Here is a 23,759-nt window from a genome sequence, read left to right on the forward strand (position 1 = left end):
AATGTTTATACTAAAAGGAAATAGAATGTGGATTTTAGAAGATAGGAAAATGTTCAAAATACAACATAACATAACTTTACCATAAAATGAAACAGAACCCATTAAAATAAAGCATGTCCCTATGTGCTGGTGGCTCATGTCTGTAATCCTCATCACTCAGGAGGCTGAGATCTGAGGACTGTAGTTTAAAGAAAAACAAGTGTCCATGAGGCTCTTATCTCTAATTGACCACTGGAAGTGGAGCTATAGCTCAAATGGTAGTGTGCTTGCCTTACGCACGAAGCAACTCCAAGGCAGTGCCCAGGCCCTGAGTTCAAACCCCATAAATTATTAATACTGTTAACTCAAGATAAAATAGTGATCTGTGTTTGTTATGTATAAAATAGCAATGTTATGGTTATCAAATTCTTTCTGTAAGAAAAAGTTTCTCTAGGGTTAGGAATGTGGCTTAGTGGTAGAGTGCTTGCCAGGCATGCATGAAGCCTGGGGTTTAATTCCTTAGCATCATACAAACAGCAAAAGCTGGAAGTGGTGCTGCGGCTCAAGTGGTAGAGTGCTAGCCTTGAGCAAAAGAAGCTCAGGGACAGTACCCAGGCCTGAGGTCAAGACCCAGGACTGGCAAAAAAAAAAAAAAAGTTTCTGTATAAATACAGTAATTTTACTGCTGTTACTGAATTAAATAAAGTCTAGTAATCCATATCATGTAAATAGCTTCAAAGGTATTGCTTCTTAACACCTTTGATGGTCTTTCAAACTGCATTTCTCCAAGATTGTATATGCTAGGATTTACCTGGAGAGCTTAAAAAAGATAGACACTTATACCAAGAAGCATTGTACTCATAACCTGACCTATGAAGTGGTAACCTCTTTGTACAACCACTTAATTAAAAAAATGTAGATAATGATGGATATTCCTGGCCAAGTGGTGAATTCTTTGAAGGAAGGCCTAGGTAGATTTTAAGAAGTCTGGGTTATTTGGTTGCAGCTAACCTTCAGGCATTTAGGACCATTAATCTAAACCACAACACAGTTCTGAGTAGACAGCAGCAGGTAATTAGTTTCCAGTGACTTGTCTTGAGACCCAAATTGTCCATGTGTATGATATAAACAGTATACAGACACAGTGCTAAATTAACAAGACATCCTTTAGACATATGAACAATCTCAAATTAAAACCAAGTTAATTTCTAGGCCTGGTGGCACAAGCTTGTAATCCCAGCACTTGGGAAGCTGAGCAAGAAGATTAAGACCAGCAGAGGCTATACAGTGAGTTCAAGGATAGCCTAGGCTTTTTCTGAGACCTTATCAAAAACATTAACAACTACAAAACTCAAAAGCCAGACAGAAACACAAAACAAAACCCCAAAACAAAACAAATAAGTCAGAGCCTTCATAAACTTAATAGGAATAATAGATAATTATTTAAAACCAGTTTACACTTACATAACTTCCTGAACCTATTCCAATACCCACTGGTATCTCCCTACACTCATCTCACCTGGACTTCCTTTCTGATGAGTCTGTCCTTGGTTTCTGTCAGCACAGCAAACAGGACCTTCTCTCCTAGTCCTATCAGTGATGGCCCATTCCTTTCAGAATGGTCCAACTTGTCTAGATTTAACGTACTTTCTTTCCCCCCGAAATAAACCCATGAAAATACATTCTTGCCTAACTGTATGACACAGAACACTTTCTTTAAACAACTATTTAACAACAGTTAACTAAAATAATACTTTAATACAAACTCACTCACTATGGAACTTAGACAACCCTTAAAGCTTTCTTCTGATCTTTAACTCTCATGAACTGTAGAAACAAGTTTTATGATGTTCCATGAGGTGACAGGATGGAAGTGTTCCCATTAACTCATAAATCCTTCCAAGTTCCAAGTTTGCTCTAGCAAAGAACCATTGAGTCACAAGGTTAAAAACTAAACTTCAACTATGCTGGGAAAGTGGTTTTGTGACAACACTTGGTTGTTGCCATAGAGCAGTCACACATGGCTGAAACACCCAGGAGCTGGGAAGAGTGGTTTCTAATTGAGTTTCTAAGTGAGTCCCTTGGGCTCACTTAAGCCTACAATTCTAGCTCTTGCTCATGTGTAAATACACTACTTTATTCCCTATGGGGTAATTGTCTAGGAAGAGAAGCAGGGCACTCATGTTTCCAAATCTAAAATACATTTTTAAAAAGTGTATCACAATAGAATTATAAATATTCAGGGAACTAACTGTTTTTCAGCTTCTCAAGTTTCTAAAAACATAAAAAATATAATGGAAAAAGGAAATCAAGCTACCCTTAACTTTTTCCACAAGTCATCTTAGCAATCCCTTGTCATTTATAAATAGCTCATCTGAAATAGTGGTACCCAAACATTTTATGCTTTGCTTTTGGGACAGCCCATGTTTTAGGACTGCCCAATAAAGTTAAGTGGATGTTTCAATTCAAAAACTAATGAAAGGTAATCATTTTACATTTGCAATTTTCTTTTTTTTCCATATATTTTTTCCATATATGTAATTAATAGAAGGGTTACATTATATTTGCCAGATAGAAGGTGCATTAATTCACATACATTGATACCCTTTCTCATGTCTTGGTTCCCATTTCCCACCCCTCCACCCCCAGTAATTTTCTTTAACATAATTATAGACAGTCTAATGCAGCAGACTTTACACTGGTAGTTTAAGAATCACTTAAGTGTGGTATCAGTTTTGCTAAAAACATTTTTGATCGTCTGTTTGAAGAAATCAGGGCTACAACTCAAAATACTACCCTAAAAATAAAACCTTGGCTAAGAAAACCATGAGAGGGGCAATAAGACAACAAAGATGCTTACTAAAGTTTAAAAGTTTTTATCTGAAAGGGAAGAGTAAACTGAATTTTACATCTATACTTTCAAATGTGGTGAACTGCCCTAATTTTAGTTTAACTCATATCCTTATTAGTGAGTCTTTCTCTTTGAGGAATTTTCTAAAAATGCATTCCCAGGGCCAGGAGTTTGGCCTAGTGGCAGAGTGCTTGCCTAGCATGCATGAAGACCGGGTTTGATTCCTCGGTACCACATACATAGAAAAAAAAAGCCGAAGTGGTGCTGAGGCTCAAGTGGTAGAGCTCTAGCCTTGAGAAAGTCCAAGGACAGTGCTCAGGCCCTGAGCTCAAGCCCAGAACTGGCAAAAAAAAAAAAAAATGCATTCCTAACAATTAAGTTTTGGGAATGAAAAAGTACATGCAATCACAAATCTTAGTATTATATTCACCAGATATTTGTAGTACCCCAATAAATCAACCAGTAGTTCAAAATACTAGGTGGATGAAAGAAGTATTATCATATGGAAAATATATTAGTTTATCAACTCAGATACCTAACCGTAATATACTATAAAGACACAATGAACTTGTTTTGCTCTCCATCCTTAGAAAACTTGAAGTCTAGCTGTACCTGGAAGGTTCAATTCTTCTAATTCAATCACTGAGCGACTGCTGCTGTAATAATCCTTCATCAGCTTCTGTAGGTCTTCAGGTAACCCTGGTTTGGGCTCTGATTTTGCAAGAATATCAGTAATTTTCTTCTAAGACAAAAGAGAAAAAAATGGAAGATAGATTTTATAATGGCAGAGGCTTGAATTAATTCCTCTCGTATAAGGATTAATGCGAGTAAATGGAGTGATTGAGTTTTAATATAGACACTTGAGAAAAGTTATTGAATACTTCTTAGACACAACTATTGTTTAAAAAGTAACAAGGTGATCTAGCCAGGCATAGTAGCTCATGCCTGCAATCCTAGCTACTCCAGAGGCTGAGATCTGAGTATCACAGTTCAAAGCCAACCTGGGCAGGTAAGTCCATAAGAAACTTATCTCCAGTAAACCATCCCAAACCATAAGTGGCATTGTGGCTCAAAGTGGTAAAGCACTAAGCTGAAGATCTCAGAGACAGTGCTCCCAGGCCCAGAGTTCAAGCCCAATGACCAACAAAAAAAAAAAAAAAAAAAAGAAGAAGAAGAAAAAGGAGAAGCGGAGGAGAGGGAGGAGGAGGAAGAGAAGAAGAAGGAGGAGGAGAAGGAGGAGGAGAAAAAGAAGGAGGAGGAGGAGGAGGAGGTGGTGATGTAAAAGGCTTCTTATAACCTTATAACTCTTGGTCTATGACTTTTAGGTGATCTGAAATTTCTGCATGAAACTGCAATTGGGGATTTTTGATTAAAATGCAATGGAAATCAATCTCTCTCTGTCTCTGTCTCTCTTTTTCTTTTTGCCAGTCCGGAGGCTTTAATTTCTCAAGGCTAGTGCTCTACCACATGAGCTGCAGTACCATTACTGGTCTTTTCTATATATGTGGTACCATGGAATTGAACCCAGTGCTTCATGCATACTAGACAAGCAATAGGCCATGCTCCCTGCCCTGGAAATTTCTTTTTGCTTTTGAGAATTTGAGGTGGTGACCAGACTCTGAATTTTTCTTTATTTCACTGGTCCTGGGCTTGAGCTCAGGGCCTGAGCACTGTCCTTGGACTTTCTCCAGGCTGGGGCTCTAGTACTTGAGCCTCAGCACCACTTCTAGCTTTTTCCTATGTCTGTGGTACTGAAGAATTGAACCCCAGTCTTTGTGTATGCTAGGCAAGCACTCTACCAGTAGGCCAAACTTCCAGCCCAGTCTCTGAATTTCTGACATTAAAATTAAACCTTTAGAACTAGTCTGAGCACAATAGGCCACTGAAAAGCACACTTTACATCCCTGAGTCTCAAGTTTGGGGAGACTGACAATCTTAAAATGGCAGTATGGAAAGTAAAATCGATATTACAGGAAGTATTTTGATTTGGACTTTAACATGTGTTTTAATTTGGACTCATTTGAGTATGCTGGGAACTTTTATTGAATGCTGGGAACACACAATCACTTACTTCAGTTTCATTATAAATTTCCCTTTCTTATGTTTCACCAAAGATTCAGAAGGGGTGTTTACCTAACCTCTCACCCCAGTGTTCTTCCCACTTTCCCTGACATCTTATACAACACTATTGCCAAAAACGGTCAAGACAGAATCTTTTAAGTATGTTACCAGTAGGCATATTTTAGCATGATCTCAACTAAGGCAAACTTATCTAGGTAGAGTTCTGACCTTGAGCACTAGGACTTAAGACTCCTGACAGGCCATTAATGTACAAATAAATTATCAAAGAGAAGTTAAACTTAGTTCTTTAAAGACTTGCCAAACCTCAAGCCAATTTGGCATCTCTTGTTTTCCTATTTGGCTGTTTGTGAGAAAAGAAAACACATGCATGTACATTCCTAAGTTTTCTAAAAACTAGCTGCTAAGTAACTGGTTTGAGTCAGTCCCCTTTCCTCTAATCTCAATCATGTTTCTTCTGCTGACTAGCAGTAGACCTTTCTTGGCAGGGAGAGAATTGCACTGCTGTCCTCACAACTCTGGTGGAAGATGAAAGATAGCCTAAGACTGAGAGAGCTCTAAAAAAAGTTTGTGGAACTGGTAGCTCGGCCTAGTGGTAGTTTGCCTAACATGCACAAGGACTCAGGTTCGATTCCTTGGTACCACATACATGGAAAAAGCTGAAAGTGGTGCTGTGGCTCAAGTAGTAGAGGTCTAGTCTTGAGAAGGCCCAAGGACAGTGCTCAGAGATAAGGAATTTGGTAAATTTCTTGGATAAAACAAGGAGTCAGTAGGGATACTATTTTCGGCTATTTCTAGAATTAGATTATAACATTTAACCACAATGAAAATTTGGGCATGATAACAAAGATTTGGGGATTGAAATACGAATCAGAAGAATTTGTTTTAACCTAAACAGAAAAATTATTGTTAGTAACCTTAGGGAAAGCACTCAACCTCATTAAATATTACAATTTCTGTATCTCTCACATGAGAATTACAATAGTTTCTTCATGAAAATATGATGTGTAAAAATGTGAGAGGAGGGCTGGGAGTTTGGCCTAGTGGTGGTAGAGTGCTTGCCTAGCATGCACGATGACCCGGGTTCAATTCCTCAGTACCATATACATAGAAAAAAGCCAGAAGTGGTGGTGAAGCTCAAGTGGTAGAGAAAGCCTTGAGAAAGTCCAAGGACAGTGCTCAGGCCTTGATCTGAAGTCCCGGACTGCCAAAAAAAAAAAAAAAATGTGAGAGGGGGGGTTGGAAGCATGGGTCAATTGGTAGAGTATTAACCAATAGATGAAAACACCAGATAGGGATTTGATTCCTGGTCTCAGGACAAGAAGAAGAAGGAGGAGGAGGAAGAGGAGAAGGAGGAGAGAGAAGGAGGAGGAGGAGGAGGAGGAAGAAGAAACAAAAAGACAAAAAAATGTGATAGAAATCACAGCATTATAGGAGTGAATTGTAAACATTACCTTTCTCCTCTTCCTGGTCTTGATGGCATCCTTTTTTGGTTCCTTTGCTTGTATCAAGAAACATTCCTTAGGCTATAAAGAAAAACAAATGAGAAACCTTTTATCTTTGCATGATGAAGTGTCAAGGAATCATAAAGTACTTCCAGCCATAAACAAATTCTTCAGAATACCTTGGTAATATTCTACATGCAGATGCTATGAGACCCACTCAAGCCATTGTGCAGTAGCTGAGCAGAGAAAATTGTAGAAAGTCAGAAATAGTAGATGACTTAAGACTAGAAAATCCTTAAACAAAGATCCAAATGTGTGAGCAAATACATGTATGTGTTTGGTGTTCAGAGTATTAAAAATGGAAGTAGAAGTAGATGTGATTAAAATTATGATTTGGGGGCCGGGAGTTTGGCCTAGTGGTAGAGTGCTTGCCTAGCATGCATGAAGACCTGGGTTTAATTCCTTGGTACCACATACATAGAAAAAAGCCGGAAGTGGTGCTGAGGCTCAAGTGGTAGAGCTCTAGCCTTGAGAAAGTCCAAGGACAGTGCTCAGGCCCTGAGCTCAAGTCCAGGACTGACAAAAAAAAAAAAAAAAAAAAAGAAAAAAGAAAAGGAAAGGAAAGAAAAGAAAAGAAAAGGCCAGAAGTGGTGCTGAGGCTCAAGCGGTAGAGCTCTAGCCTTGAGAAAGTCCAAGGACAGTGCTCAGGCCCTGAGCTCAAGCCCAGGACCGGCAAAAAAAAAAAAAAAAAAAAAAAAAAAAGAAAGAAAGAAAAGAAAACCTCAGTCATACTTTTTTTTTTTTTTTTTTTTTTTTTGCCAGTCCTGGGCTTGAGCTCAGGGCCTGAGCACTGTCCTTGGACTTTCTCAAGGCTAGAGCTCTAGCACCTGAGCCTCAGCACCACTTCCGGCTTTTTTCTATGTATGTGGTACCAAGGAATTGAACTCGGGTCTTCATGCATGCTAGGCAAGTGTTTTAACCACTAGGCCACACTCCCGGCCCCTCTTTTTCTTTCTTGAATGAGGTTTTCTATGAACTGGCAATTATAAGCTAGTTTCTCCAAGTAACTGGTTTATAATTCTGTATTATTGATTCCTTTTTTTTCTTTTCAGTAAGCATAGAAAGCCCAAAGTAGGATATATTTACTTATGCTTTTGTAGAAAACTAGCTTTCCTAACTGTTTTTCTCAGTAACAATTATAAAACAGATGTTTCTGGCTCATGGTTTGCTAACAGTCTTAGTACTATAGCACTGAAAGCAATTTATTTTTCTTGTTGCTTTGACCCTTGAGTACCTTATACAGTTTCATGCTATTTTTACCATGGATTTTTTTTTTTTTTTGCCATTCCTGGGCTTGGGCTCAGGGTCTGAGCACTGTCCTTGGACTTTCTCAAGGCTTAGCACTCTACCACTTGAGCCTCAGCACCACTTCCAGCTTTTTTCTATGTATGTGGTGCTGAGTAATCGAACCTGGGTCTTCATGCATGCTAGGCTAGCACTCCACCACTAGGAGGCTAAACTCCCGGCCCCAGGCCAAACTCCCAGCCCCTGTTTTTTTTTTTTATTAAAGAATTTATTAACATTGATTTTTACATCATATTTCAAATGACAAGTTTAACAAACAAGTGTTCAAGAAGGGAATTTCTATATACAATCACTGGGACTTAGATTTTAGAACTTAATCAAAATTAGGCTAAGGGTTTGTATATCATAGATACATATTAATTTATGGAATAAAACATTATGTCTATAGAGTCATAGGTTTTTATGTCTATATAGTTATGTTTTTATTTCCATTACCATGTCCATAGCTTTGAGTATGCAAATATTGAGTCCTCGCTCTTGTACTCTTTGGATCTAATAGCCACATATTAAGGCTACCATGAGCCTTTTGTTCCTTTGGTCTTGACTTGTCTCACTCAACATGATTTGCTCTAGATTCATCCATAGATTTGGTTTTTTAAGGTAGAAAAACAGGAAATTTGAATTGTGACCTTGATTTATAAAATAGAGTGGCCCAGATTCCAGATTTGTTAATCAATGTTTCCTGTGTTGGGATTTTATATGTAACATTTGTAAACAGGTTGCCAAATAAGATATAAAATGTAAATTAAAAATTCTCAGTGTTCTCTTAAGTTGAACTTATTCTGAGTGTTCTCTTGATTAAATTTCCATTCCATTCAGAGAGTACTTTGTCTAATCTATTAAGTTACTAACTAATCTTGTTTTCACTGGTTCTCTTTAATATGATCACAGATGAATCTTTCTATGAAAGCTTGCAAACAGTGTCCAGATTGATATTCAGAGGCCTATCAAGTTAGAGATAAAATACTATAACTATTTTCTCCAAGACACAGGATTAAGGACAAGCAGTTATAGAGACTTTTTCAATCATGAGAGAAGTAGACTTAAATGCCTTAGGATTAAAGTAACATGGGAATCATAATAACTTTCAGCTTCTTAAGTTAGACCAAAAATTGTAAAGAAAAAAATATTTTATGGCCTGACTGAGAATGTTAAGATATTTTGTAGATGGAGATACATGTCAGTTTGATGTTGGTATATGACAATACGAAACTTGGCCAAAGGCATAAACATGTCACAGAAGCTTCCAGATAGTCATAAGCATTTAACTGCAGACTAACATTCTACTCATAGAAAAGCCTGGATATGATTTGCAGATCTCTTAAAGCACATCATTATTAAGGTGTTTTGCAGAAGCATACTTAGAAATTTGTTACATTTTCATATTTAGTATATGGGTGTACTTGCTAGAAGTGTACATGCTTGTATTTGTTAGGTTTACAAAGCCAATTAATTCACATATAACATAAATCAAAATGAACCCAGTTGTAAAAATATGGTCTCCCATCTTCTGGAAAAAAACAATTCTGAATATGGACTGGGGAAAAGGAAATGTGAAGAATTGCTTTAGTCGACATCTTGCATCATATTTAAACATTAGGTTTAAATACTTAGATCTTTACAAAGAACATCCAATATTGTATTTGCTTTTCTAGATCATATACCTTAGTTGACTAGAAAAGTAAGCTAATAAGAAGCTATGTGGCCAATTGCCAGTGGCTCAAGCCTATAACCCTAGCTACTCAGGAGGCTAAGATCCATGGTTCAAAGCCAGCCCAGACAAGAAAGAGACTCTTATCCAATTACCACCAAAAGCCGAAAGTGGCTGTTGTCCAAGTGGTAGAGTGATCACAAATCACTGCTGAGAGAGAGAGAGAGAGAGAGAGAGAGAGAGAGAGAGAGAGAGAGAGAGAGAGAGAGAGAGAGAGAGAGAGAGAGAGACAGAGAGAGAGAGACAGAGAGAGAGAGAGACAGAGAGAGACAGAGAGACATACAGAGAGACAGAGACAGACAGAGAGACAGACAGAGACAGAGAGACAGAGACAGAGACAGACAGATACAGAGGTGGGGAGAGAGAATGAGACAGACAGACAGAGAGAGAGGGGAAGAGAAAGAGAGACAGAGAGGGAACAAGGGAGGAAGGGAGAAAGAGAAAATGAGAGAGTGAGAGCCATATTTACACATAAACACCTGAATGATTTAAACAACAACAACAACAGTAATAGCTGAGTGAAGGAAGAGAATGCAGGATAAAGAAGAGAAACTTAGGACACCATTAAATGCTCAAACTAATGAGAAGTACAGGCATAGAAAAAGTCACAAGCTACAGATATAAAAAATATTGAATAGAAAAAAATATTGAATAGGGCTGGAAATTTGGCCCAACATGTACCAAGCCCAGGGTTTGATTCATCGGTACCTGGAAGTGGTACTGTGGCTCAGGTGGTAGAGCTCTAGCCTTGAGAAAAGTCCAAGGACAATGCTCAGGCCCTGAGTTCAAGCTCCATGACTGGCACAAAAAATATTAAATAAAAGAACAGCAGAAATGCTTCAAATTTTGGGGAGTAATATATAAGTACAGGAGGCAAGGAAAAAACCTACCATGTAATACTATAATGAAAACATTAAATAAATAGGATAAAAAAGCATATGGAAGAGATATACAAGAGATAATAGCTGACTCATAACAAGGAAAACAGTAGATTATTAATAAACCCTCAACAGCAAAGCCCATGGAATGATGATTACAAAGTTAATATTCAAAACCAAAGGTGAAAGCCATGTTTTCTATGATAAGCATAAATAAAGAGTTCATGACTCCTAAGCTAGCACTGCAGAAGATACCCAAAGAAATCTCATATACCAAAAAATAAGAGAAACATGACAATATGAATAAAGGAAAGAATAAATTTAATTCACAATAGCACATGAACAAATGAGGATTAGGAAAGAACCAAAACTTGAGTGACAGAAACTTGTACATACTTTTCAACAATAACTAAAGATATTAATGGTCTCTATTATCCAATTAGAAGAAGGATTGGCAATATTAAGTGAAGTAAGCCAGACTCAAAGGAACATGGGCTCAATGGTTTCCCTCATTTGTCATAATCAGTAGAAACCTTGGGCTCTCCTAGCAGAGACTTACAGTAAAGCAAAATGTAGATACATAAGGCCATACAGTATGACGCTAAAGGAAAGGATCTCTGGGATATAGAAACATAAGCCATAAAATGAGTGATTGTTGTCCTTAATATACTATGTTATCTCTCATCTCTTTTGCTGTCCCTTGGTTATCTCATATTGTTACAGTATCTTACTTTGTTACCTGATATATCGGATATATTTGTATTTGGTTATTTGAAATTGGATAGGGAAGGGGGGAAAACAAGATGAGGGGTGGGGGTGGGAGGAGGGAAATAGGAACCTAGACATGAGAAAGGGTATCAATGTATGTGAATTAATGCACCATCTGGCAAATATAATGTAACCCTTCTATTAATTACAATAAAAATATATGAAAAAAGAAATAAAAAATAAATAAATTAAAAAAAGAAGACAGATTGGTAGACTTTTTACTTTTTATTTTTGCCAGTTCTGGAATTTGAACTCAGGGCCTGGGCACTGTCCATGGATATGTTTTGCTCAAGGCTGGTGGGTCTGCCACTTGAGCCACAGTACTACTTCTGTTTTTTTTCTAAGTATGTGGTACTGAAAGAATCAATTCCAGGGTTTCATCTATGCTAGGTGAGCATCTATGCTAGGCTATGCTCTTGGCATGACAGAATGTTTTATTTTTATTTAGTTTTAGCAGATTGGATTTTTAAAAAAGAACACTCAAATGTTTTCTGCCTCCAAGAAATATAACACAGTGGCAAAGAGAACTACAGGCTTAAAATAAAAGAATGGAAGTCAAGCACTGCTGTAATCCTAACTACTCAAGAGGCTGAAGTCTAAAGATCTAAGTCTGAAGCCTGCCTAGGCAGAAAAGTCCACATGATTTTTTAACCAATTAGCCAGCAACAAAGCTGGACTGGAGGCATGGTTCAAGTGATGCAAAGCCAGCGTGAACAAAAAAAGTTAAAAGTGTGAGGTCCTGGTACTGGCATAAAGAAGAATGAAAAGCAAGGATAAAAAGATATTTCAAATGAATGTAACCCCAAAGCAATCAAGAATAGCTAAGTACTTCTATTCATATCTGATAAGGAAACCAAAATTAGTCAGAAGGAAGAAAGAAGTCACCTCGTACTGATAAAGGGAAGAATGCACCAAGGATCTGGCACTATCAGCCCAAGTGCTCGGAACATTGGTACAAATCATTCCATAAAATAAAGGCTCAGAGAAACCTCCAGACAATCTTAGTGGGTGACTTTAACATCCTATTCTCACCATTAACCAGGCCATTCACACAAAAAACGAAACCCAGTAATGAAAGTCATGACACTACACATTAAGTGAATGTAATCGACACTTAAAGAACAGGCAACCCAACAGTAGCAAGACACATGTTCTCCTCAGAAGCTCATGGAACTTTCTCCAAAACAGATCTTATTTTAGGATGTGAAGCACATCTTAACAAATACAATGTAAACCACCATCATCATTATCATCTTATTATTATTATTATTATTATTATTATTATTATTTTGCCAGTAGTGGGGCTTGAACTCAGGGGCTAGGCACTGCCACTGGGCTTTCTCAATACTAGTCTTCTACCACTTGAGCCACAGCACCACTTCTGGCTTTATTTCTTTCATGGGGGAAAGAATAAAAATGACTAAAGCAAAAAAGGACTGAGGGAGTGGTGTAAGGGGTACAGACCCTATCTAGCAAGGGCAAGACCATGAGTTTAAAGATTGGTGCAACTAAGAAAAGTCTTTATTTATTTTTAAGTAGTTTTACAAAGGAGCTGTCATTCCACAAAGCAGTTTGTGAATACAATGCATCTTGGTCAATGTAAACCGTTTTAATGTTCTCACTTGTTCCCCATAGCCTTTTCTTGTAAAGACCTCTTAATACCATTGATATATGGTAGTCTCAATGGAAAATGGCTTCTAAATATTGAATAAAGTTTATTTGTAAATTAGATTTTTATAATCAGCCTATTTAGCAAGCCTAACTTGCTTTTTGAGATGTCAAAAAAAGGTCTTCCTATGTGAAGATACTGAATTTTTTTTTCCTGGCAAAATGAAGAGTAAACCAAGAAAGAGGAAAATACAAAATTCAACAAAAAGAGAAGCTATCCCAAGACCACATTGAAAGAGTATCTCAAGAAGGCTATCAGGTCTCATGGGCTCAGTGGGCCCACAGACCGACTCAGAGTGGAGCGAGAGTGTGGAGCGAGAGTATGCAGCTCTACCGAAAGGAAAACAGCTGATGTACTTGATCATTTGGAAATTATTCACGGGCGTATGAAAGAGCAGTTAAACATACTGAATCAATTAACAAAATGAACACAGAGAGGCAGGCAAATAATAAGGCAATTATGAATACCATATATGTATATCATATATATATATCATATATAGCAAAGAGATGATTGTAGCTTTTGTTTGTCTCAGCTTCAAGCAGTTACTTCCATTGTCACAATAATATAATAGTGACTGCTTTAAGCAAAATGTAACATAATGTAAGTAACGGAAGAAGCAGAGTGAGAGGAAATAGATGGTAGATGTATGAGCTATGTGGTCTTATTTGATGTTCAAAAGTTAATAGCTTGTGCTCCAGATTGGTAAACTATCAAGGTAACGATAGGAAAAAAAATAGAGAAGTTGAAGCTTACTATGAGGAAAAAACCAGGATGAAGGTATAGAAAAAGATTGCTATTTTTTTCAATAATAACCTTCAATGGCATGTAATTTTCCTTTTTGTAATGATATACGTGATTATTATATTGGTGGAAATAACCTATTTTAATTGCTGTCTTATAATTAAGCAGACATGTTCATTACAAAATTAAAAGCAGTTTAGAATGGGCTTTTCATTGTTTGGAGAGCTTAACAAAAGTCACTCAGTATATACCCACCACAATGTCTAAACTTAAAAGACGAATAACTGAAACGCTGACAAGGATATAGTACAATCCAAACTCTCACATACTGAAGGGGGATCCTTAAAATGGTACAATAATTTTGAAAACTAAAGTTTTAGTAAAACTATATACTCCTTCTTGGCAAGAGTCATTATTTATTCAGGAGAAATAAAAATATACATGATGAAAGTTATGTACACGACTGTTCATGGCAGATTTATTCATACTATTTCCAAACTGGAAAGAGTCCCAAATGTCCATCAATAGAATAGTGAATAAACAAACTAGTATATTCATCTAATTCTCACTGTTAGAAGCTATAAAAATGGCAGAAATTTAGTAGTGATGCACATTAAAGGAAACAATAACCAGATCAAAGAAAAGCCTACAGAATTAGAACAAAACTGCATGCTAGCTATTCATGTGACAAGAGATTAACATTCTATTAAAAACCAAAGACTCTTCCAAAAATGCTGAGATCTGGTAAATACTTTGGGCAAAACTCAGGCTACAAAATTAACATAGAAAAACAAGTAGCTTTTCTATGTACTAGTAATGAACAGGCTGAGAAAGAAATAAGCAAAACCATCTCAATCACAATAGCTTCAAAAAAAAATACCTAAGAACAGACTTACTAAGAAGAGGGAAGCCTTTTACAATGAAAACTATAAACCTTGATAAAAGAAATTAAAGATAAAAAGGCTTCCTAGGTTCGTGGATTGTTAAGAACTAGTATTTTGAAAACACCTATACTACTAAAAACAACGCTGCAATTCAGTGTAATCCCCATAAAAATTCCAATGTCATTTTTTACAGAAGTAGAAAAGTAAACTATAACATTCATATGAAGGTACAAATGCCACTAATGGCCTAAGAAATTTTACGTAGAGAATAATATTAGAGGTATCACCGTATCTGACTTCAAATTATATTGCAGAGTAATAGTAATAAAAACAACATGGGGAGCAGGAATGTGGCCTAGCAGCAGTGTTTGCCTACCATGCACAAAGAGGCCCTGGGTTCGATTCCTTGGTATCAAATACACAGAAAAAGCCAGAAGTGGTGCTGTGGCTCAAGTGGTAGAGTGCTAGCCTTGTGCACAGAGAAACTCAGGAACAGTGCCCAGGCCCTGAGTTCAAGCCCCAGAACTGGCAAAACAAACAAACAAACCAAAACAAACCAGCATGGTACTAGCACAAAAACAGATATATAAATCAAAATGGAAAAAAAAAAAGCACAGAAGTAAGCCTACACAGAGCAATCTAACTTTTGACCAAGGATCACTGGAGAAAACAGCTTTCTCAGCTGAGTGCGGTGGCTCACACCTGTAATCCTAGCTACTCAGGAGGCTGAGATCACGGTTCAAAGCCAGCCCAGGCACTAAAGAACTTGAGACTCTTATCGCCAAGTGACCACTAGCAAGAAGGGGTGCTGTGGCTCCAGGGGTAGGGTGGTAGCCTTGAGCTCAGGGACAGGGCCCAGACCCAGAGTTCAAGCTCCATGACTGACAAAACAAAAACAAAAATGAAAACAAACACAAACACTCCTCCCACCCCCCCCCCCCCGCCAAAAAAAACCCCAGCTTCTTCAGCAAATGGTGGGAGGAAAGCTAGATCTTCACATAGAGGTCTAAAATTAGATCCTCCCTCCACCATCTCTTAGCCTGTACAAACATTAATTTAAAATGAACCAAAATAAACTAAAATCTTAATGTAAGGCCTGAAAATTTGAAACTACTAGGGGAAAACACTTGAAGATCTAGGCATAAGTAATGACTTTCTGAATAGGCCTCCATTACATCAAGAAATAAGAGCAAAAATTTATAACCAGTATTTCATTAAACTTAAAAGCTTCCGTATGTCAAAGGAAACAATGACCAGAACAAAGATACAGCCTACAGAATGGAAACCATATTCACCAACTATTCTGACAAAGAATTACTATACAGCATATATAAAAAGTTGTAAAAGCTAAATCCAAAAGAACAAATTATCCAACTAATAAGCGGGCAAACAACTTAAAATTTTGAACATTTCTCCTTGTATTGTCAGGCTGATTTTACTTCTTTTAAGTTGTTGAGGAAATGCAAGCCACTACACTGAGATTCTATTTAACTTTAGCCAGAATGACAATCATGAAAGAAATAAACGATGCTGTCAAGGTGGGCGAAGAAAAAAAATATCATTACTATAGCTAATGAGAATGTAATTTTGTTCAGCCATGACAGAAATGCTAATGGAAAGTCCTCAAATTAACTATAACAACAAAGTGAAAATAGGATCCTGCTATACCTTTCCTGGACCTATCCAAAGGGATGTAAGTCAGCATACGGTAGAAACAGTTTGCACATCCATATTTTTTATGGCTTTGTTCACAGCACCTATGCCTCTGAAACCACCTAGGTGCCTATAAGTAATGGATAAGGCAATGTGATATGTATGTATATACATATCTCTCTATATAATGGGATGTTATTCTGCCAGAAAAAGAATGAATTGAATATATCCATAAGACCATGAATGGGATTGAAGATCATCATGTTAAGGAGTTTTCTCTCATATATGCAATCTAGACCTAAAAGGCAAACAAAATAGTATGATCATGATGGATGATGCATGCGATCCTCTCTGCTCCAGTGATGGAGATCTAGGCACTCATGGTGTCTGGCCAACTCAGTGAAAAAATTTGTGAGATCACATCTCAGCCAGCAAAGCTGGGTGGGTGAGTTGGTTTATATTTCCCCGTCATGTGTGAAATGTAAGTAGGCAGATCATGGTTCCGGACAGTTCAGAAAAGAAAAATGAGACACTATTCAAAACATAATAAAGGGGCCAGGAATATGGTCAAGTGGCAGAGTGCTTGCCTAGCATGCACAAAGCCCTGGGTTTGATTCCTTGGTACCACAAACACAGAAAAAGCCAGAATTAGTGCTGTGGCTCAAATGGTAAAGTGCCCAGGCCCTGAGTTCAAGCCCCAGGACTGGCAACAAAACAAAACATAAAAGCAATAAAAAAATAAAAACACTTGGGTATGGCTCATGTCCATAAGACTACTCAGGATTCAGAGATCTAGGGATTTCAGTTAAAAAGTCAGCCTGAGCAGACAATTCTGAGAAGCTCTAACCTCTAAGTAACCAGTAAAAAAAAGATGGAACTACAAGTGTGTCTTAAGTGGTAGAATGTAAGCTGTGATAAAAAAAAGCTATGCAAGAAACCCAGACTTCAAGGCCAAGTACCCACCCCTCCAATCACACACACACACACACACACACACACACACACACACACACACACACACACACATGTTGAGGGTCAGGGTGTGGCTCAAGTAGCAGAGTGCATGCCTAGGAAGCATGCATTTCTGAGTTCCAACTCCAGTACTGTGAAAAAAAATAATTTAAAACATCCTTACACACAATATATATACATATATATTCTATTCATATATTTGACATTAATTAAAAGGAAGAATTCTTGGGGGGGCAGGAAGAAAAAGGAAGGAGGAGCGGGTGAAGGGAAGGGTAAATGTGACTGAAGTACATTGTAGGCATAAATGATAACAGCATAATGAAAACAATTAAAAATTTCACAATAACACACAATAAAAAGAAGGCAAGGAAAGTAATAAAATAAAATGAAGAGATTGGTTTCTGTCTTTAGTATTCGAGCTCACTCCATGTGGATCCATTGGCCTGGGAGAAGCCAGTTGCAAGACTTGGAGGCAATCCTGTAAAAATCTGCCAACAATCACACGTATGAGCTTGAGCTTGAGGGTGAGCTCTCCCTAGATGAGCCCCTAATCCAGTCCACAGCGGGACTGGCGTTGGATGAAAGATCTAAAGATGCTTAGCTAAGCCATGCTGCTGAGATAATAACTTTTTTTTGTACTAACTTTTAGACAATTTGCTAACAAACAATAGATTAAGAATAAAAGAACAGAACGGAGACACTATCATGAGAAAAGGAAAAGGTGAAATAGACTATAAAGCATATATATATATATATATATATATATATATTTTTTTTTTTTTTTTTCCTTTCAAGGCTAGAGCTCTTCAGCTTAAGGCTACTGCCCTACCTCTTAAAGCCACAGCACCACTTCTGGTTTTTTGGTGGTTAACTAGAGATAAGAGTCTCACGGTGTTTTTAGTGCCTGGGCTGACTTTGAACCACGGCCCTCAGATTTCAGCCTCCTGAGTAGCTAGGATACAGGCGTGGCCATGGTACCCGGCCTTCCAGCTTTTTCTACATATGTGGTACTGAGGAGGCGTGAATGCTGGGCAAGCACTCTACCACTAGGCCAAACGCCTGGCTCCTAGTTTTAATTTTTCTGAACAAGAATCAGAAATGATTTTAGAAATAAGTGAATATGAAATGATGTAATCCCACGACCATAAAATAGAAGTGATCAAGGAGCAAAGGGATAAACACTTGCACAAGAGTTTTATGGTTCAAGGAGATAAACAAAAGGATTGATGAAGAGCACTCCAGGATGGTTTCTGAAGGGGAGAGATGGGTCATGAAACCACGAACAGCTACTGACATCACACAGGCATCAATGAAAAGTCACAAGATCCTTCACAAAGGCTTTATATTCCTGGAACCACAACTACAGAGTCCCTTGGGCTGGCTCTGAAATGACTGATGTTGATGAGGAGGAGGGTGATGTAATCTCCACGAGTAGGAGAGTTAATCATTTGTCTTGGAACCAATACATGGGAAAAAAAGAACTGCTGGCAAATGTTTATATTCATACTATTGAACAGGCCAAAGATGCTTATTTCGATGTGAAATGGTTGTAGAGATGATGTAGTTGTATGGATGAAAAAAGCCTGCATGAAGTTATAAATCTGCTACTTGACAGTTTGGATACATTGGAGGTATAGATACAGAAAAACAAAGGGGAAGCCCATTCAGGCAAAGGAGAGAGTGTCGCCTACCTCAGCAAACACTCCCACCGGTGATATTAAAGTCTTATTATATATTATAGATGACCACAGAATGCCAGGTAGTTTCTGTACATGTATTAAGAAAAACTTAAAAAGAACAGTAACTAAGAAAATTAGGAAAAATTCAAAATTCAAATATGTTATCAAGTATTTTTTTTCCTGAATACTTAGCTACAGTGCCCAATACTGCTTAGTAACAAAGTGGTCATACAAGAAAGCCTGGCTCCAATGCACCAATGAAGAACTAAGCTCTGTAGGCCCAAATAACTAGAGCAAGACTCTAATGAGAATGAGCTCCGGGGAGGGGGAGGGGGAAGAGAGAGAGAGAGAGACAGAGACAGACAGAGAGACAGAGATAGAAAGACAGAGAGACAGAGACAGAGACAGAGATAGAGAAACAGATAGAGAGACACAGAGACAGGGAGAACCAGAGGGAGAGAGACAGAACTCTTCAAGAAGGTGTCTGAAGTCAAGGATGAGGTTGAAGGATGATGCAATGAATGGTGAGGAAAGTCATCCTGTATTTCAGAAATAATAAAACCAATTTGGGACAGGGCTGGGTCTCTGATGCTGTGAACATAAACTGTTTTTTCTTCTCTCTCCCGCCCCCCCCCCCCATAGTTCCCTTCCATCTGTGTAACTTGAAAACAAAAGTCAAGTACAAAGAAGCTATATAAGGAGTTATATGAGCTGGGCATCCATGGTTCATGCCTGTAACCCTAGCTGCTTAGGAGATCTATTGAGGAGATCCTCAGAATATCTGAGGGTGCAGTTTAAAGTTCAAAAACAGCTCAGGCAAGAAAGTCCATGAGACTCTTATCTCCAGTTAACCAGCTAAAATCTGGAGTAGGAGCTTTAGCAAAAACCCTCAGGGACAGTGCCCAACCCTGAGTTCAAACTCAGCTCCAGGATCAACACACACACACACACACACACACACACACACACACACACACACACGCACACACACAGCTGTATAGTAGGGTATGAGGAGAAATATTTGGAAGTAAATTCTACAGAGGGGCAAAGACCAAAGGTAGCATGGCTATAATGTTGTAATATTTGCAATATTAAGGTAAAATTAAACTCTATCTTGAGGAAATGAATTAAAACACTAAGGATGTTAGCCTATATGTCTTTGAAAGAATGGTTAGAACAAAAAATGGTTTTCAGCCTTTGAGCAAAATACTTAATGGATGGAGAGGGAACCAAAATATATATGTACTTCACTCTATATTTGACCAAAATAAAAGGTAAGGTACATGTCACTAGAACAATGAGCAATTGATTATATGTTGACAAACACAGTGAACTGGTTAATGTGTAGTGACTCATTTAATTCTCATGCAACTTAGTGAGGAAGATATAATTATTTTCAACATTTAGCCAATAGTGAGCTACAAGCCAACTCGAGTGACAGAGTAAGGGATTGTTGCATCCAAGCCCCAGTACTTACAACAAAATAAAAAAAAAAGAAAAAGACCAAGATGCAACAAAGGTTTAACCTGTCCAATGTCACAACCACTATTCTAACTACACTGTTTCTCACAGTTATCCTAAACCTCATGATACACTTTGGGTAGTTATTCTCTCAAAGAGAAGTAGAGAAGATCTAGCCCTTGGCCTGTATAAGGCCCACAAATCATTTGATATATAACAGGATAGATCTATGCTTTTCATCAACTTCCTGCAGCCATTGCTTAATAGTTATCATTTTGTGTGGCCCACAAATCATGTCATCCAAATGGCCATTCACAGAAGAAGAAATTTCACCCTAGAATGGATTGAGTTTAGGGCTTTTACCCTAAGAGTAAGACTACAGGTCCATTAATTTAAAGAAAATGACAACTTTGGTGATAGGGAACACTTTTTTTTTTTTTTTTGGTTAGTCCTGGGGCTTGAACCCTGGGCGTGAGTGCTGTCTGAGTTCTTTACCTCAAGACACTTATCACTTTGAGCTACAGTGCCACTTTCGATTTTCCGGTGGTTAATTGGACATAAGAGTCGGGGCTGGTTTTCTCTGAACTGTGATCATCAGATCTCATCCTTTGGGTAGCTAGGATAAGAGGAGTGAACCATGGTGCCTAGCTCCAATACTTCTTGGGCACCGTCCTTGGGCTTTCTCAAGAGTAGTCCTCTACCACTTGAGCTACAGCACCCTTTCTGGCTGCAATGTATGTATGTGATACCGAGGAAGCGAACCCAGGGCTTTGTGTATGCTACACATACACTCTACCACTAGGCCACACTTCCAGCCCTTCCAACATTTCTTTACAAAAAGAAATCACAGGGCAGGGAGTGTGGCGTAGTGGTAGAGTGCTCGCCTAGTATGCATGAAGACCTGGGTTTGATTCCACAGTACCACATACATAGAAAAAATCCGGAAGTGGTGCTGAGGCTCAAGTAGTAGAGCTCTACCCTTGAGAAAGTCCAAGGACAGTGCTCAGGCTCTGAGCTCAAGCCCAGGACTGGCAAAAAAAAAAAAAAAAAAGAAAAGAAAGAAAGAAAGAAAGAAATCACACATGAATTTCCCAAGTTTGGAAAAGAGCTGTAATTGTATATAGGGGCATTTGAAATATCAATATAAAGATTGAAAAATCAATTTAGTTAGGTCTAGGAAGTTTATTCAAATTGCTACTAGGAGTAACACAAAGGCAGCATAGAATACATATGACAAACCACAGTGCTGGGTAGAAATAAGAGCCCAGGTATCTGCTAAAGGCATGGTACTCTAAACCTATGTTTGTGTGTGTGTGGGATAATGTTCCTTATCTTTATGCTACTTATCTCCTCTTAGGAACTATGAATTTGCTGTGAAAATATAAAAATCTAAGATATTATTATAAGATATTTTAATAGTAAAAATAAAATCAAGGGGGGAATACAAGTTGCTTATATATAAAATTAAGGAAGCATGGGCTTTTCAGAGGCAGAGGAAGTAAAATCTTCCTTCAAATTTTACCTCCATCTAATGTTAGGATAAAAAAAATGCTGCAGAAAGGATAAAGAAGCTGAATTCAGAAACTAAGAGATGAGAGACTCAGAATGGCAATTACCTGTTCAGTTTTCTTTGATGGGACAGGAACTGGAACTGTCTTTTGTATCATTTCTGTGTCTCCTCCTCCACCATCTGATATTTCTAGGAAGTACAAAGTTTGAGAATTACAGCAGGGTCTCTTTTTTCCTCTGCTAGGGCTATGTTAGCAATACATTTTTTTTTTTAAAGGAGGTCTATCTCTTGATTCCATAAATCTCCCTCGAAGAAGCTGAGACTTATGAGACTATCTAAAATAGTGACAGAGGTTTAAGTATTAAAATGATGGGGTTTTGTTTGGTCTTATTTCCATTTCCTGTAGTTCATTTTGATACATATTTTGTACAATCTGATGCACATAGGTATTTTATCTTTGTGCTCTCCTTTTGAGAGTATCCTCTATTGGTTTCACTGTGTGTGAAGGCATAGAAACCTATATAATTTATTATGTTCCTGTGTGTATTTTAGATCTAGATCCTGCATAGGAGAAAAAAATACGCATTGTTTCTCTCTCTGAACTTGGCTTACCTCATTTAATGTGATTTGTTCCAAGTCTATCCACTTCCTTGCAAATGAGATAGTCTTTTTTCTTCTTCTTCTTCTTTTTTTTTTTTTTGCTTTAGGCCAATCGTGGGGCTTGAACTCAGGGACTGGGCACTGTCCTTGGATATTTTTTGCTCAAGGTGAGTGCTATTCCACTTGAGCCACAGCGCCACTTCCAGCTTTTTCTATGTGTGTGGTACTGAGGAATCAAACCCAAGGCTTTGTGCATATGAGGCGAACACTCTACCACTAGGCTACGCTCCTGACCTGAGATAGTGTTATCTTTTTAATCTGAAAATGAATGATGAACTGTATGTCTAAAAGTAGAAAATTATAAACTCTGGAACTCTCAGTATAATGGTTTGTTTCTTTACAATCACCACTTCAAGGAGGATAGTTGTAATATGTACACTGTTTCCTACTACTGCTTAGTAAAAGTACAAATCCTAGAATACACACCACACATACACCGTAAATAGAAAAGGGCAGTTGGGACTTGGGGCCCTAGGGACAACACAGAGGCAAGCTTCCTGGGTTATCTTTTTACTCATTTTGTTAGAGTTGAAGAAGCCAGCTAACACTAAAGGTTACAAATGACAACAGCAACAACAAATCCAAACAAAAGTCTGCGCTCTTAAAAAACAAACAACATAACAAAACAAAAGCCAAACCAGGAAAAGGGCAGCCTGTTATGACTAGAAGCTTTAATATAACAATCACTTCACTCAAGTCAAACACTAAGGGAAAAATTCTAGCCCCTTCCCAAAGCACTTTGTCCCAGCCAAGCTGTAATGACACTGTTCAACAATTTTTCCTTTTCTGACAAGCAGGGAGCTGGTACTGTCATTTCCACAAGTTGGAAGCTATTTTTTCATATATTTTTTATTGTAATTAATAGAAGGGTTACATTATATTCACCAGATAGAGGGTGCATTACTTCACATACATTGATACTCTTTCTCATGTCTTGGTCCCCATTTCCCTTCCCCTCCCCTCGCCCCTCATCTTGTTTTCCCCCCTTCCCTATCTGATTTCAAATAACCAAATAAGCATATAAACAATGTATCAGATAACAAGGTGAAACACTATAACAATATGAGATAACCAAGGGATAGCAAGAGATGAGAGATAGCATAGTACATTAAGGACAACAATCACTAGTTAGGTGGCTTTTGTTTCTATAGTTGGAAGCATTTGTAATGAAGTTATGTTTATCGCTTCCACTGGGATGGTTTTGGAAGAGAATAATGGAGAGTTAGGCATTTCTAATACCACCCAGCAATAGTGAGGCCATGAATTAATGGTTTTAGCAGCTACTAAAAAAATCTAGAGAGAAGCACCATAAGATACACCCATACAAATTGAGATCTTAAAAAGTATTTATGTAGCCTACAGAAAAACAGGAAAACATACATGAAACAGTCACCAAACAAAAAAATGAAATGATAGTTAACCTTAGCATATCAATGATTATATGAAATTAA

At 37.9% G+C, this 23,759-nt stretch overlaps 1 protein-coding gene across 3 annotated transcripts in view; it reads right to left on the reverse strand.

Moving 5' to 3' along the window:
* Window positions 1-23,759, reverse strand: part of Cmss1 (cms1 ribosomal small subunit homolog) — a 295,208-nt gene that overhangs the window by 12,430 nt on the left and 259,019 nt on the right. For 2 of the 3 annotated variants that reach the window (XM_090347360.1, XM_090347380.1), the window contains exons 2-4: window positions 21,755-21,837; window positions 6,364-6,435; window positions 3,443-3,572 (exon numbers count right to left, since the gene is read on the reverse strand). In XM_090347360.1, coding sequence (XP_090203486.1) covers window positions 3,443-3,572; window positions 6,364-6,435; window positions 21,755-21,837 — 285 coding nt within the window. The remainder of the gene's footprint in view (window positions 1-3,442; window positions 3,573-6,363; window positions 6,436-21,754; window positions 21,838-23,759) is intronic. The other variant, XM_090347370.1, reaches the window with a different exon arrangement.

Source organism: Megascapheus bottae, chromosome 1 (assembly GCF_031878675.1).
Source record: "Megascapheus bottae isolate mThoBot1 chromosome 1, mThoBot2.hap1, whole genome shotgun sequence".
In the NCBI taxonomy this organism is placed as follows: Eukaryota; Metazoa; Chordata; class Mammalia; order Rodentia; family Geomyidae; genus Megascapheus; species Megascapheus bottae.